This window comes from Cicer arietinum, chromosome 4, assembly GCF_000331145.2.
Source record: "Cicer arietinum cultivar CDC Frontier isolate Library 1 chromosome 4, Cicar.CDCFrontier_v2.0, whole genome shotgun sequence".
In the NCBI taxonomy this organism is placed as follows: Eukaryota; Viridiplantae; Streptophyta; class Magnoliopsida; order Fabales; family Fabaceae; genus Cicer; species Cicer arietinum.
Window position 1 is genome coordinate 1,011,325 of NC_021163.2, and position 14,139 is coordinate 1,025,463.

Here is a 14,139-nt window from a genome sequence, read left to right on the forward strand (position 1 = left end):
AACAATTAATTAATGATTTTTATAATTTAAAAATGTCTTATACAAATAGATAAATTTTTCTACAAAAGATCATGAGTATAGAGACAAAAGTAGTATACCAGTCAAAAATTAAAAATAGTATAAAATAAAAATTTTACAATTTTTTTATATAAATAATTTAAATTATTAATATTTAATATTTATCTTAGCTATTAATTTGTAATATAATATCTATATAAAACTTTCTAGATTAATGGCATGACAATGACAATTAAAGTCTATAATAATCCATTATTTGTGGGCTGGGATGTTGCTAGAACCACACGCCGACGCCGCAGTTTCATGTCGGCTTTTTTGTTTTGGAAAGTTTTATGTCGACCTGGCTATAATTCATTAGTTTACACTCAATCATCATTGTGTTTCAATACTTGACTACACTCCCAAAATATAATATAAATTCCAATGATTTTTATTTTTAATATAGTGTCTCGAATATAATTAATTATTAATTACCAATTATTTTGCTCTTAAATATAAACAATACATTATATTTATTATAACAATTTCATTATATTTAATATTATTTAGAAACAAATAGTGTCAACATTGCTTTGAAAATATACTTATTTTTTTTAGATTAAAAAAATAATTTTATATAACAATTTTTTAGAAAAAAATTCAGAGATTTATTACATTTTCTGGTACTTGCATGTTTTTGGTTACATTAGAGAAAAAAGTAAAGTTAAAAAAAAAAGAAAAAAAAATTAAATTCTTAAAAATAACACTTTCAATGTAACTAGCAACATCATGACATGTTCGATAGAATTTTACGAGTAACGACTATAATTAAATGATCAACACTATTAATTTTTATTTTATCTAAAATTTTCTTACAAGAATTTATTTCTTGAAAAGTGTGCCATAAAGCTATGTTCGAGTCTTTAGCTAAAATTTCATAAATAACCACCAAAAAAGTAATATAATGATAAAATTATAAAATTTATCGACAAAAGAATTCTAGGAACACAATTTGATTGGTTATAAATTAACATTATCGACCAATTGAACAACATGGAGGGAGTGTGAGAAGCACAAAATTAATGTACCAATAACATCCGTCTTGGTGCTAATTTATGTCTGCACAGGGACATTGAAGGAGACCATATGTGTAATACTATCATCACAACATAGACATTTAGAATAAATTAATGTTAACTGTTTTATAAATCAACAATAATCTAGTAGGAATATAATTCAACACTAGCTGCCAGAGTAACCTTCCATATCCAACTTGTATTAGAGATTAGAGAGATTAATACACTTCGTACTTCTTCTGGTATCACTTACAAGCAAATATATGTCAATTTAAGCTAATTATTCACTTTATTTGACAACATTTTATTTAACATAATCATAAAAAATTATGTTTTCCAAATTATATATTTTATGAGAATTCTTCCTCGAAAGTAAAACAATTATTAAAATTAAATTAGGGAAGACCAATGAACCCATAGTCATTTTTTACTGTAAAAAATATTCATAATAGACAAAGTAAAAATTCGTATTATGTATTTGTAGGTTCGAATAATTATCCATAAAAATAAGGATATAAATATGTTAGTATCCACCTCGCCTAGTACTTGCATATCATATATATGATTATTTTTTATTTAAATTATTATTATTATTATTATATAATATACAAATGTATATATACATGTATACAAATGTCAAAAAATATATAGATTTTATCATGATTAATAATATAGAAATAAAATTACAACAAAAGTTAGTAACATTTCTCTTAATTTTCAAGTGGAATAAAATTTTCCAAAACTAAGATATATATAAAGTTAAGAATTCATTTTATAAAAGATGATAATTACTTTTTAAATTTAATATTCTTTTTATTCAAATAAATTTGTATTTAGTCTAGAAATTAATTTTGTTTTTGTTTTGTTTCTATATCAATATCATTAAATTAAAGAAATATTTATATGATTTAATATATTTTTAGATAATTTATATATTATAGTTTTTTATTTTTATAATTCAATATTAAAGAACTTGAATATTTTTTAAATGTATTAAAATGATATGATATTTTATGATTTAACAATTTATTTTGCTCATACCTGAATAATGGATATTAATATAAGTACTTAGATACTCAAAAGATAGGAGAATTAAATTTGATATCCACATGTACAGATTGAGAGATTCTTTTTTTCTCTGAAACGGTAGGTACATAATGAATACAACGGTACTCATATTTTATCTAGTCATTCCTAACTAATATCAACATTAATTTATAAATAACATTTAAATAATATTATTAAATTGAGCCAAAAGTTATGTGTAAATTAAACTAACAAATGTGCTATTCTTAATTATCGTTGAGATCAAATAAAAAAATAAAAAATAGCTTAATCGGTATACACTTTAATGTAAAAAACTATATAAAAGTTCATATATAAATTTATAATACTAAAAGTATAATATATAATTTTTTGAAATATGAATATACATTGTAATTCATCTCTATTAATTTTATATATTTTCAAAATAATTAATAATTTTCTCATTTTTAACATTTTAATATATTATATATATATACACACACACACATCAAAATGTATGTATAATTATAAATGTCTGTATTACAATATATGGCATTTGAATTTTGTCTCTTAAATTACAATGTTGAACTCTTACTATTAAACTGAAATATAGATAATTGCATTTATGTAATCAATTTCACCACATAAATATTTGTAAATATATATATTTTTTTACAAAAAATATTTATTTTCTTCAATCATAAGTTATTATTCACCAATAAGTCAAATTATGCACATTAAGAAAGCTAGTTGACCACATAATTGATTAGTCGAAAACGACAAATAGTTGAGTTTTGAGGTAGTTAAAATTACCTTTAGCCGAAGGAAGGTCATGTGCGCATGAAACATTCAAATACGAGTTAGTAAAGTATTTTTCAGGTTTACCATAGTTCATAAGAGTCGTCAAGGTCCAACACTGAAAAAAAAAGCCACTACAATATGATAATTTGATACTTACGCCCACCTTCCAGGATTTTAGCGTCACTAACAATCAACATAGAGACACAACAACATGAAGGGAGTGACACAACTAATGTCAATGTGACATGCCGAATAAACAAGAAAATGAGTCCATCATGAGACGCCACAAACTTTCTCAATTGAAAGTTATCACACATTTTCCGTGTAATTAGTTAAGTACAACTACATGTAGACCATATTTTATATCTAATAAAACTAATTTTATCTATAAATACTACACCTTGTAATTTTTATGATAGACATTCACTAAAACAAAAATTTTACGTTATCTTTATCTTTGTGAAGTTATTAAAGAACCTATAATTGAAATAACATAGTTTCTTCCTGAATTATTACATTTAAAATATTAAAAAAAAAAATTGAGAACGGTTAACCGTTTTCCTTAATTTTTTCCAACAAGACGTGGTAAAAGTTTTGACATAAAATAAAAAATGTATATAGAAAGTAGTTAGTAAAAGACATGTATCCGAGAAGAAATAATTGGCCCCAAAACTAGGAAAGGAGTATGAAGCCGTCACTCATCCTCCAACAATAACATTCTCCTCGATCCTTCCTTTATTTGCCTAACATAGTTCCATATCCTTTTAGACACATGAAATCCTACACCTTCCCAATCATTTATATTATTTTCTCCTTTGGTAGGGATATTCATTATGTTATTTTAGAATAATATTCTACGTCATGCCCTCCCATTGACGTGTATATATCATATCCTCAATATGCATAGGACGTGTCTTCCAGCGCATGCCTCAACGTCCCTTACGTGATTTTGGATTTTTCAAAAGGAAGTAAAATGCATGCACTGTCTACAAGTTATCTATGTAGTGTTGTTTTCACTTTCATTCTACTCTACTCATAATTATTCTCTTTATCTCGTAATCAAAATTATTTTAGTAAAATAAATTTTATTTCGAAGTGACTGTTATTATTAATTTTTAATATAATTTAAATTATTTTTTCAATTGTACCTTTATATTATTATTATGCACAGTAGTTTTAAAATTTATTTTTATATTTATGATAATAAGAAATACAATAATAATTATTAAGAATAAGGTAGTAAATGTTTATTCTATTTTTTCTTTATACTTATTTATTTATTTATTAAAATACGTGAAAAGAGACATTTATTATAAAATAGAGAAACTAGTATACTATTTAACAAAATTTCCTATAAAAATATTTACTACTTTATAACATATAACTGTTACCCTATAATTAGCATATAGTAATTAATTAACTAGTGTGTAATAGAGTATACTTCAAATAAGTGTCTAAGTGAAAGAGTTTACGTGTACACATCACTATTTTATATTGTTAATACTCAATTTATCCATTCCAGTGTTTCAAAAAAAAAAAAAAAACTAGAAAATCTTATAATTGATACTATTTTATATTTTTTAATACTCAATTTATTCATTACGGCGCTTCAAAAAAATTACTAGAAAATATTATAATTAATGCAATTCAATAATTATTTATTAACTCTATTTTATTTTCATTACATTTTCAATAATTATTTATTAAGTTCAATATTTTTTTAAACAGCACCTTGTGCATAGAGGAAGTTTTTCATGGGTTCACTAGGTTTGCACTTATACACTAACAATTAATATAAATTATTAATTATTCGAATATAAATCGATGTAAGTTACAATTATACAATATAATAATATAATTAATGACTTATATTAACCGACACTTGATTTACAATGCACAGTCGCTTTTCCCATTTTTCATTGGGAATGGTATAGCCAAGTATTCAAATTTTTATGGGAAATAATTCATTAATAATATTCTTTTTGACGTATCATCCATTAAATCAATACTTTAATTTAACAATTACTTAATCTCACACGTACACTTAAATAATATATATTTGAAAATAATTAAATAATATATATTTGTGTATGTGTGGGTGACATACAAAATTACATGATTGATACGAACAATATTTTCCATTTAAACTGAAATTACATGCATCATGAAAACTGTTTCTCCGACAATAACATAAAATTAGATGATTAATGGCAGTAGTTCCCTTTCAATAACCGTCTATATTGTCCCTACAAACTTCAACTTGTAGGGACCACACTGAGGTTCCATTTCTTGCAATGGCAAAAAAAAGTTCCATCATCTGATTATGAAAACTGAAAAGTGACCAATTCTACAAGTAATCTTGGTATATTCTTCTTGTTTGCATGCTCCGTCGTTTCAGCACTATTTACACACTCCCACTATTTCTCACACATTCAATTAAATATCTATTAAAGATAAGTTCCATTAACTTACTAAGTGTAATTGTGAAGGAAACAAATTTCAAAATCATAAGATTATTTCCTAGTTGTTTAATCCATTACTCTCTTCGAGTTGTAATTTCACATTTATTATTATTTTTCAGACATATCTTGTGCTTATAACAGCCCATTTTATCATATAAATATATATTGGTTTATTTGTTTTTTAATTAAAATATTTTTGAAAATATAAAGATCGACGCGTAACGATTTATGAATAAATAGTTGAAGGTATGTTAATAATTTAATAGTTGAAGGAAAGAGAGGCAGGGACACGATTGGATCATCCTCTGCAAAATACAGTCCTCTAAGTATCATTTATTTAGATTATTCAAGTTGTGACAAATATCCTTTTTGTCCTCACCTATCTAATTATTGCCACTACTTGCATCCTCCATCACTCACAAACAATTCCAAGAGAAACAACCAACTACCCTTCGTTATAGACATATGACAACTTAACACGCTCTTGTGGCTTTTCGATGCACAAATCCCACTCTGAACAGTGTAGATACAATACAATTTTTCTCCAAATTTTATAATTTTATATATATGATACGGAATGAAGAAATTTAACCCTCTATTGAAGATGAAGATAAAGATCTTCAAATCCAACCATAATAGAGGATAAGTTTTTGTAGAGAGTTTAGAGTGGAGACAGGCGAACCAAAATTCCATATGACAATAGTCCTATTGCTATACATAGTAAGATAATTCAAATCTCTTTAGCTAAATTATATATTTATGTATAAAATTTAGCCTTCGGAATGCAAATAACATTAAAAGTATTTTTCTTTAATTAAAAACAAAATTCCAATTTAAAAATAGAAAAAAAAACTTTAAAGTTATTAAATATAATACGTATATTTTTACCATTAAAACAAACTATTGAAGTTACGTTAAAATAATGTTGAGACAACAAAAATCACAGACAGTTTTATATAATATATAAAATAAAATTTGGATAAGGTAGCTAGAATACAAGAACACGGACTCATAATTAGGTTCTGAGCGGACCCCATATCAAAGACAATATTAGTGTGTGACCCACGACACGGATCGTTCCAAACTGTTTTCTTTTTATTAAATCCAAATTGTTTTTTTTGATAGCTTGGAAAATGAAACATACATATGATATGGGTCTTGCAACTTCATGATTGGCATTAAATTTCAATTCCAGCTATTAACATGAATTATTTTGTTTTGGTTTTTTCTTAGAGCTGTCTATGTTTAGCATGGGGTCACGAGATTAATTAAATGCTTCAGGTGATTGTCAATTGAATCTCTATTAGGATTTCCGTTAATTTTAATTATAATTAAATTTTATAGTGTGACATAGTTATACTCCTACGTGGCTGCTAATAAAAAAATACGACTATATGTGTTTTGAGTAAAAATACCTTTTAGTGGATTCATAAAAAAAATACGACCATATGGCTGCTCATGCGTCCGTGATTGTCACTATACACTGTTGAGTTTTTATGTGTTTTCTAAACAATAAATAAAACAAACAGATAGAGCCAAACGTGAACTTTGTAAAATGGAGCAAAGTATATTAAATCCGCCACAGATAAAGATTCAACATGCAAAAAGATTGTCTCACAAAAAAACGAAAAATGTGATTTTGGGAGGATTTATAAGTAAATAATACCCTGATCCAATAAACACAAGAAAATTAATTATTTAGTTAATTACTAGTGGGATGATATATTATTATATAAATAAATTACAAATGGAATGTTGGTCGTGTGAAATCAAGTAGCCCTCCTAAAGAGGAGAACGCGTGGATCCTATTTCTTATGAAGGCTTGAAATAATTAAGGGGTAAAATTAATTGAGTAGAATTTAGAAGATCTATTTAGGTTTTGAGGTAACTTGCTAATTATGACCAATGGTGGGTGTATGGGATCTTTGATTTAGATTGTTTACAGTTGTAGAGCATATAAACTGTGCAATATTTTTGTTGTTGGCACATTGTAGTACATATCACTTGTAATGTTAATTTATAACGATATTATTGACTACTAGTTAGTTGTTGATAGTCATTTGTGTTCAATAAACAATAGAGGAGTTACTTAGTAATTCAAATAAGTGTATTAAGCTTGTAATAGGAGTTTGTTATTTAACTAACTAATAGATTATCAAAATCATAGATATGTGACTTTAAATTTTATATAAAAGTTAACTTCTTTGTATAAATATACACAAGTATATATAGTTTTTTTAAGTTTTTATTTATATTCAAAAATAAATATATTATTTTTTAAAAGTATAAGAAATAACATAAAAAAATTCATGGCAAAAAGGAATACTTTATTTTCATAAAAGTGGAACACGTTTTCTTCTTCCGCAAGATAACGAGTAAAAGATAATAACTTTTTAACAATCAAATCAAATATGTGTTAAAAAAAAACTATCAAATCAAATATGTGTTACAAAAAACTATCAAATCAAATTAATAAGAAGAACGAGTAATTGGGATTTTTTTTCTAATAATTTCTCATCGCTTATCTTGCGGAAAATAAATAAATAATTCTAATGTCATGTAATGTAACTTCATGTTTTCTGTTTATTTTAAATATTACTTTAAGTTATTTTATACATTAAAATGTTATAAATAATTGTACTAAAAATAATGTTATTAATAAATAGTGTTAGAAAATTATAAAATTATCTTTATGGGCTATATATATTGGACGTTAAAAATTATCATAAATTAATTCAATTGTAAAGTATATTAAAAATATTTTATATTTATTAATATACAACATTCAACATGAAATAAAAAAATTTATAGAAATCAACTTTATTTTTTTAACACTAAATTATTAGAATCCAATCTTGGTAGAGTTATAAAAAATAAAAATAAAAAGATTAAAGTATACAAGTATGTAACATATGAAATAAGAGCAGGGGTGTGCCCGAATATTACAGTAAAGAAAGTTTAAAAGGCATCTCTTACCATATAAATACACGGGACCAACCTTTCTTCCATAAAATACGTTAATGTTAGTAAGTAACTTCTTAAAGTTAGCTTCAATTATATAGATTCTATAATACTTTATATATATCCACATCTCTAGACCAATATATATCCATAAACTCACTACTTGTCTAAAATTTCAAAAATTAAATATTCCTTTTATTTCCCTCTCTATAGCTCTTAATTTCTCTCCCTAACTAGAAAAACTAATCATCATGGGTCTTAGAGATTTGGGTGCTTCACTTCCCCCTGGCTTTCGGTTTTATCCAAGTGATGAAGAATTAGTCCTTCATTACCTTTACAAAAAGATCACAAATGAAGATGTTCTTAAGGGTACCTTGGAGGAAATTGACTTGCACACATGCGAGCCTTGGCAACTTCCTGGTATCATATACTCATTTTTATCTTCTTTTTTGCTTTATATCGTTAAATCTTTGCCTTATTTAATAATAATGGTTACTTCACATGGTTAATCCTTGTTTACTCATAATTAAACATGGCTTAATTATGTTTTGAGGCTTATATTTGTGTATATAACTTGAAGTTTTTCTTGTACTATTATAATAATATAATATTTGCTTAACTAAAAATAAAACTTTGGGATAAAAAGAAATAAAGGTGCATGGCTTTGTTAACAGAAAGTAGCTAGCTAGCAATTAGTTTGCATCCAGAAATGAGGATGAGAATGAGAGTGAAATAAAATAAAAGGGAATAATTGATTACGGGGTGTTACAGTTACGTTACGGTTAATAGTTTATTCAATTCTTCAATGATTGATGATGCCATTAATGCAAACTTCTCGATCAATACTTGCCAATAAATAAATAATTCAGTTTTTTAAATAAATTTTGTATTTATTATGATACCACTTTATTATTGGTTTTATAATTGCTTTTGTCGTTTGTGAAGTTTGTATGTAGTTGTTTTTCGGCGGTAATTAACCACCTCTCCAATAACCAATTTTGTGAAGTTACAACATCCTTTTATATTTAATTACTTTTTAATTAATTTAAATTTAGGATCAATTTTACCTTAAGAGTGTCGAATTCTTCTATTTTTTTGTCTATTATTATTTTTTATAATAAGCTCCTATGATGTCTTTTGTATGTCAGCTATGAAGATTCTATATTCTTCTTGCATTTTTTTGTCCCATTAATTTCCCAATCCCAGCAACTTTCTACCATTTTTTACAGTTTTTTAATGGCACAATTTTTGACATACCATCAGGTTTTAGTTATATGGTTCATGCATGTATGTGTAAATACATAAATGCACGTGTACATGTACTACAGCATTTGTTCTTTGACAAACATTTTTTTTCCTTGTTATGAGTTCGTAAGGGAAACTTGTTGCATGCTACTTTTGTGTGTGAATGATAATTGAAGTTACTCTCCCATATCTTGCAACAAAATTAGTAATCAATCATTTGTAAGTTTTGGCTCGTAACATTCATATCCACCTATAAACTAAAAACCATCGTATACTTTGCTGGTTGGATAAGTTTTTCTATACACAAATGTTAATAAATTTTTAGTTATATTAATTTGCCAAATTTGAATTTGTGACTTTATTTATTTATTTGTGTTCTTTAACTCCTCAGCCAAACTATATATTATGGCTGTGGCTGGACAATTGGTATTCAAAATATATGTTATATACACTAAAAATAAATATTTATAGGATGAAAGATAAAAAAACTAACATAATAATTAATTTATTGTCATTTGGTTATCTAAAAAATATTTATGTTAAACATTAAAAAATGAAATAGTTATTTATGAGTATGACCGTTAGTATAATGGATTTCAATTCAACAATTTTTTTTAATACAATCATGCGAAAAAAGAATAATTAAATGTGTCATAATAAAATGTTCGATACTATGGTGTTAAAGATCTGAACTCTTGGCAAACGGGTGGAAAAAACCTAGTGACCTTATTTTCATAGGCATAAAACTAAGGCTAAGTTGTTTTTTATAATTAATAAAATCATTAATAGACAGTAAAAGGGTACTTTAACCAATTTTAACAAAAAAAATCAACTAAATTGCATACAAGCAATGAGATTTTTGAACCAAGAAGCAAACACCGTGTCACCATTTGTAGAAACCGAAACTAATTAATGAGTTATTTATTTTGTGAAAATATTTAATGTCATTAATTTTATTTTTTAATATTGAAGTGAATAATTGTCTATATTTTTAAAAATAATAGATATATTAAAAAAAACTGTATTCATTATTTTCAAAATACATTTTTAATAATTAATATTTCATTTTATCTAAATGGCAATGGTTTATTTCAAAATCATCTCATGAAAGTAAAATAATACATATTTAAAAGATAATTTCATAAAATAATGGATATATAAATATGTTAGATGTAAGTTTTATCCCCCACACCACCTTCTCAACACAAATATAGCAAACATGTTTGAAACCACCAAAATACCATGCATATGTCACTTTATTTGGCTCAATTAGAAATTTGAAAATTACATGTAATTTATGTACTAGTTGACACGCGATAGACCGATGGTGATCATGATACACAAAACCTAATTATTTTTGTCATTATCTTAATAATTACATACATTTCTTGGAAACAATTAATTGCACACAATGATATCACATACATGCCTATTTTACCTACCTTAGTCACATGTTTTCAATTTTTTGGTACCGAAAACTGACCCATAATTTATTTTGTAGAGGTGGCTAAGCTGAACGCAACCGAATGGTACTTTTTTAGCTTCCGTGACCGTAAATATGCCACAGGGTTTCGAACCAATAGGGCAACGACATCTGGCTATTGGAAAGCAACGGGGAAGGATCGAACGGTGTTTGATCCAATTACGCGTGAGGTTGTAGGGATGAGGAAAACGTTGGTGTTCTATAGGAATAGAGCTCCAAATGGTATAAAAACAGGTTGGATTATGCATGAGTTTCGGTTGGAGACCCCACATATGCCACCTAAGGTTAGTTTCCACTTTTCTCTACCTCTCATGTCTCTATCAATTTTCAAACGTGCCAATCATATCATTCTCATCTTTTACAAAACGCGTTTAAATAAGGGTAAATGCTCCACTTATAATGTAAGGTGTAAACATGTTTTACCATTAAATTTAATCAACTTTCAAAATCTATTTTATAAACTAACAAATTAATATATTAATAAATTTTAATTTTAATTTGATATCTAATATGATTTGATAGAACAATAATATATGAGATACTAATTCAATTTTATTTTATTATAATACTTTTAAATATGTCAACAATTGACGTAGTTTGTTTAAATTATCAAAAAAATTAGCAAATTCATAATTTAATACCAATACAAAATTTAATATTATATATAATAATAATAATAATAATAATACAAAATGTCTAATATTATATATAATACTAGTAATACAAATTGCCTAACATATTATAATATAATAATATTAATACAATATTGTTGGCTTGGTAGATCTAATGAAAAAACTTTTCAATGACATGTAATCTAACATTTTTAATTAAATGTTTTTGAAAAATTCTTAACTTGATTTTTGTAAAAAAAAATTGATTTAACTTATTTTTGCCTCTAAATATACTGATATTTAAAATAAAAGAGAATGTGGTGAAGCCTAAAAGTATTGAGGTTTAATTGAGAAGAGTATAATTTTATTAGGTAATAATAAAAGCATAAAATTAATGGATTATCTAAGAAACGAGTTGAGATTCGTTTAAAAGAAATAGAGAGGTTCATTTACGGGAGAAATAGATTCAAGAAGAGATTAATATATTAAATATTTTATTATGATTTAAAAAAATAAATTAAAAAATATATTTTTTCTCATTTATCTTTTAATTAATATTTATTTTGATTATTTATCTTTTTTTTTTTTAAATTTCTTTTCACATTTGTTACGTTTTATAATTCATTTAGTCTTTTATTTTTTTATGAGCGAATTTGATAAACTTTTTCTTATTTTCACAATACATTAAATATAAAATATAAAAAATGTTGACTAAGTATGATCGTCTGAGGTGACTTAATCGTTGTCCCAATTAATCTTCAAATTATCGTTAAATTAAATTTTTGGTGTTAGTTGAGACAATAATTATGTCACACGAAATAATTATTATTAATTCTGCAATTTTTTTATATATTTTATAAACAATGTGTTTGAAAAAAAAAATATTAGACAAAAAATAAAGGATATAAATTATATTTTAAATTATATACCCTCTTTTGTGTTTTTTCTTTCTCTATATTTTTATTGAGAAATGAAACGATCTTAACTCCTAAAAATGAGTATGAGCCTAAAATATTAAGAGATTTGGATTGACTATTATTTTAGTGTAATGCATTTAACTACAACTTAAACATCAATAAACATAATTGACTAACATTCCATAAGTATTAAAAATATCAATATATACATTTAACTTTTCTTATAAAATTCAAGAATGATTTAAAATACATGATTATAAAGTTGTTGGGACCTAGGAGGAGTGATTGGATTCAGCTAGCATCTTTTTGAAAGATAGAAGAAAAAGTGTGTGTACGTGAGGACTCTTTTGGTCCAAATATTGAGAGATTTATTGTCGTCACTGATTGAATTGGATAGAATTGAATAATTTTGGGTTCACATTAATTTTGCTAATTAAGTGAATTTTATATTGATTACAGGAGGATTGGGTTTTGTGTAGAGTATTTTACAAAGGAAAAACAGACAACAGTGCCAAACTAAGCCCACAAGACATGTATGAGACTTTACCCCCATCCCTAACTTTGGATTCATTATCTCCAACCAACCAAATCATGCCAATTGGGTATAACCAACTTGCTTCTTTCTCCTCCTCAATGACAACCCATCATTTTCATAATCCAAATGTGAACCAAAATAATTCTTTGATGAATCTCCTTCAATTTTCTAAGGAAACAAACACAAATTGTAGTAGTGTTACTCAAATTAGTCCCAAATGTGATGATGGATATGGATTCTTGTGGGACATGGATTTGGATGGTGTGGCCTCATCAAATTTGGATGGAATGAGATTCGAGGTTGATAATAATAGCATGGTCTTGTTATAAAAAAGTGTGATGTGTACATATTATACATACATGGTTCTTATCTCTCAAGTTACGGAAATTTGTGGTTTTGTGATGTAATCATATGGTGTTTGGCTTCAAAGGGCATGTCACGTGCTTGATTGGGATTACTTGTTCTATAGATGTAGCTTTTTCTTTTCTTTTCTTTTCTTTTCTTTTCAAGTTCTTAATTAGTGTGATTAGTTAGGCTTTCCATTTGTTTATTTTGGGTTGGGGAATTGTACACATGGATTAGATATTGTAGAGGGATTTATTACCTATTATTCATTATAGTGATGTACGATTTGTTTTTTAGAAGTAAAAAGTTATTACTAAAAGTACAAAAATTATTTCAACAATTAATCAAAACTTAACATGGGTGTAAACAACCGCATCTCTCTCTCTCTTTAACTTCAAGTACTATCAATGTCTTTGCTTAATTTCGTCAATCTCTTCATTTTTTTATTTCTCTTGTGTATTAAATTAGTTTTCTTTTGTAACAAAAAAAATGTTTTCTATTACAATTTTTATTAAATCGTTATTTTATTCTATATTTATCTTTTATATATGTCTAATAAATATGTTTTTTTTTAGTGTTTTGGATTTTAAATAGATATTAAATAATATGTTTTTTAGTGAACTAGAAATGTAGAAAATTTTAAATAAAATATATATTAGAGTTTTGTGAACTATTAATAG

The 14,139-nt window shown here is 25.6% G+C and overlaps 1 protein-coding gene across 1 annotated transcript; it reads left to right on the forward strand.

Moving 5' to 3' along the window:
• The first annotated feature begins 8,371 nt into the window (after positions 1–8,371).
• LOC113786178 (protein CUP-SHAPED COTYLEDON 3-like) lies at positions 8,372–13,834 on the forward strand. The gene is made up of 3 exons (XM_027333439.2): positions 8,372–8,743; positions 11,070–11,335; positions 13,039–13,834. Exons 1-3 carry the CDS (start codon positions 8,575–8,577, stop codon positions 13,441–13,443), a joined length of 840 nt encoding a protein of 279 aa, XP_027189240.1. The 5' UTR covers positions 8,372–8,574; the 3' UTR covers positions 13,444–13,834.
• Positions 13,835–14,139: the final 305 nt, after the last annotated feature.